Here is a 3,462-nt window from a genome sequence, read left to right as displayed (position 1 = left end):
ACTTTTTTTGTTATCTTCAAATATACGCTAAGAATACCCAGTAGAAAAACATGTTTACAATTGCATTTTCTTGATTAGTTGAGATATTCTCATGCCAGCCATATAGCGGAACTGACTGACCAGTAAAATGTCATAATTTCTCCAGTGCATAAAATATTTACTGCCTTTCCCCGTTTCCCTTTCAATATATGAATATTCTATTAACATTCATCCATTGTGAAGCTACTTTTTAGGCGTCCCCAAGAGAATTTAACACAACATTTCTATGTATTGATAACAATATATTAGTAAGAGGTTTAGAATATATTCTACTTTTGTGGAGTGTCAGTAATGCTATTTTCGCTGAAATGTAAAATGAGTTTCCAACAAAAACTTGGGAGTTACATCAGCCGAATAAGGGGTATTACAAATTATATAAAAGGTTATATTGACAAAGTATAATATGTATTACCAGTAGTATGAAATAATTCTTTAAAAAATAAAAATCAAAAGAACTTATTTTTATCATTACCAAGTGATGAGTTAAGTCGGCGCAAAGTGTGCGCTTTCGACTACAAAACAGAAGTTTGTGAGTATGAGACGCAGCGTCGGCAGACGAATAAAAACATAATAAAATACGATTATTTATTGATGTAAGGTTATTATATCCTCCTCGAAATACTCAAGTTAGACGCTACAAAGTATATATACAGGGCGAGATGAAAAAACTGCAACTATAGATTGCTGTCATTTCTAAGCCACTCGTCCGACAGCTGTTAAAATTATTTCAGTGACAGCTCATTATACTGTTTACAAGCGTACAAAAGCATTTTGTTGAGAATTTTCCAGAAAAAAAGTTATTCGTGGAATTCAAGCGTGATAATGTGCTTTCTTTATATTTGGCTGGAAAACCACAAGTGGCTATCGTTAGAGCAATACAGCATTTAAATGTGAAAAAATCTTTTGTGTCTTGTACCATCGCTCGTTACCGTGATACTGGTAGCGTAGCCCGACGTCAAGGAAGTGGACGGAAGAAAACAGTAACATCAGCAGAAATGGTTCGAAAAGTAAAGAAGCGACTTGATCGAAACCCGAAAACTGACTCGTGAGCTGGACATATCGCAATATTTCATTCGGCAAATAATGAAAAATGAGCTCGGGGTAAAGCCATTGAAATTCCAAAAAATGGATAAACTTACACCACAACAGAAAGAAAATAGACTCAAAAGAGCTAAAGAGTTGCTTCGTTTGGCCGAAAGTTTGGTTTTCTTCGATGAGAAACATTCGTTTGTAAACAAACCAAATGATCGTGTTTACTGCCAAGGAGGTCAGCTGATAATGTGCACCTTCGGTTGGCCACCAGAACTCAAGCGCCGGCCATGGTGATGGTGTGGGCCGCCATAACAGCCGATGGTCAGAACAAATGCCGAATATTATCGAGAAAATATTCTGGAGGGTGTAGTAAAGCCTTGGGCACGCAAACATTTTGTCCGCAGACCTTATACTCAGCACCATCGCACTCAGCACGCGCCACCCAAGAATGGTTACAAAATGAGGTTCCTCTCTTCATTTCCAGCGCACAATAACCACCAAATCTCCGGATGCTAATCCGTTGGACAGTTGTATCTGGAGTATTTTGGAAAGCAAGATTGGCACTAAAAAATAACAAAGTGTCGATCACCTCAAGCAAGCGCTTCGCCGGGCCAAATTACCTCAGAGCAACCAATATTCGGGCAGCGTGTGATGGTTTCATTGGCCGTTTGAAGGCAATAATTCGCACCAAAGGTGACCAATTCGAACAAATCTAAACTTATTCTAAAATTTGATGCTATTTTCGACCTTTTTGCTTTCATTCAATAAAATTAAAAAAAAAAAAATGTAAAAATTGTGGCGTTTGACTTTGTTGCAGTTTTTTTTTATCTCACCCTGTATATGCCAAAACCAGAAGTTAAACTTAAAATCAACTAAAATACAACTCTGTGCTAGACTTATTGTGTTAAATAGACTTTTAAAATGCAACAATTGCTTTGTTCATATTTTTACAAAATTATTTTATTGGGGAAAACAACAAAACATTAATGAAATATTGGGGGTATTCCACAATATTGAATCCATAATAGGAGGACAATGTTGTTTAATTCCAAAATTATAAAATTTATTGCAACTGAATTTTACATAATTTAAATTTTTTTTAACAATGCGCACATACACATTGATAGAATGGGGCCACCAAAATATAATTTTTTATTTTCAATCAATGTATTTAATCAGAAAAAAAAATCGCCAGATTAGCAACAGTTAATTTCACAGATAGTGAACAGCCAGCCGGTTGTTTTTTAAGGCAACTATTATAAACAATTCCATTTAGTTGTTCGTCGCATTTCATAGCGTTCACTACCCCGCTAACGGAATTCTAAACAGAACTGCTGCAGCTAATTTATACGACGACAAAATGGGAAAACTTGTTCTATACGGCTTAGATCCCAGCCCACCGGTACGTGCTTGTTTGCTCACACTGAAAGCTTTGAATTTACCCTATGAATACAAAGTGGTTAATTTGATGGCTAAGGAACATTTGTCGGAGGAATATTTGAAAAAGAATCCCCAACATACCGTACCCACACTGGAAGATGATGGACACTTCATTTGGGATTCACATGCCATTATCGCGTATTTAGTTAGCAAATATGGCAAAGATGATTCGCTGTATCCAAAGGATTTGCTTAAACGAGCCGTTGTTGATCAACGCATGTATTTCGAAGCTGGTGTCCTATTCCAAGGCGGTTTACGGAACATTACAGCACCTTTGTTGTTAAGAAATCAAACAAAAATTTCTCAACATCAAATTGATGCCATTGTAGAGAGTTATGGTTTCCTGGAATCATTCCTTAAGGACCACAAATACATGGCTGGTGATCATTTGACCATTGCCGACTTGAGTATCGTAACAACGGTAACTTCATTGGTGGCTTTTGCTGAAATCGATGCATCCAAATTCCCAAAACTGAGTGCTTGGCTGAAGAGTATGGAAACATTACCATACTATGAAGAGGCCAATGGAGCAGGTGCTAAGCAATTAGTGGGAATGGTGAAATCCAAAAATTTTACAATTGTACCTTAAATAGAATGAAGTGAAATAAATTAGGAAAAATAAAAAAGTAAATGTAAAATTAAAAAGAAAACAATATTTTATTATACTTTGTGAAACGCAGGAAAATGTGAAAATTTTGGGAATTGTTTTTTTAATGCATTTAATGTTGAGATTGAATATTGTACTTTGCTAAAGTCAACTTCAGTTTTATATATTGTAGAATGCTTTGCTATAATATTTGTCATATATATGTTTCGTATATACAGGGTGAGAGGAAAAAACTGCAACCAACTTCAGAATGCTGTCATTTCTAAGCCACATTTTCAACAGCTGTTAAAATTGTTCCAGTTACAGCTCATTATATTTTGGTGAGAATTTTCCAGAAAATGAGC

The 3,462-nt window shown here is 35.7% G+C and overlaps 1 protein-coding gene across 1 annotated transcript; it reads left to right on the top strand.

The window, feature by feature from the left end:
- Window positions 1–2,334: 2,334 nt before the first annotated feature.
- On the top strand, window positions 2,335–3,164 carry LOC131804130 (glutathione S-transferase 1-like). Its single transcript, XM_059126529.1, has one exon. The coding sequence runs from the start codon at window positions 2,432–2,434 to the stop codon at window positions 3,098–3,100; it is 669 nt and encodes a 222-aa protein (XP_058982512.1). The 5' UTR covers window positions 2,335–2,431; the 3' UTR covers window positions 3,101–3,164.
- The last annotated feature ends 298 nt before the right edge of the window (window positions 3,165–3,462 follow it).

Source organism: Musca domestica, unplaced genomic scaffold (genome assembly GCF_030504385.1).
Source record: "Musca domestica strain aabys unplaced genomic scaffold, Musca_domestica.polishedcontigs.V.1.1 39, whole genome shotgun sequence".
Lineage (NCBI taxonomy): Eukaryota > Metazoa > Arthropoda > Insecta > Diptera > Muscidae > Musca > Musca domestica.
Note: the sequence above shows the minus strand (reverse complement) of the source record. Positions and strands in the feature narration are given on the sequence as shown.

What these genes read in the sequence shown, in the direction of transcription:
- LOC131804130 (XM_059126529.1), top strand. Translation starts at nt 2,432, where the DNA reads ATGGGAAAACTTGTTCTATACGGCTTAGATCCCAGCCCACCGGTACGT.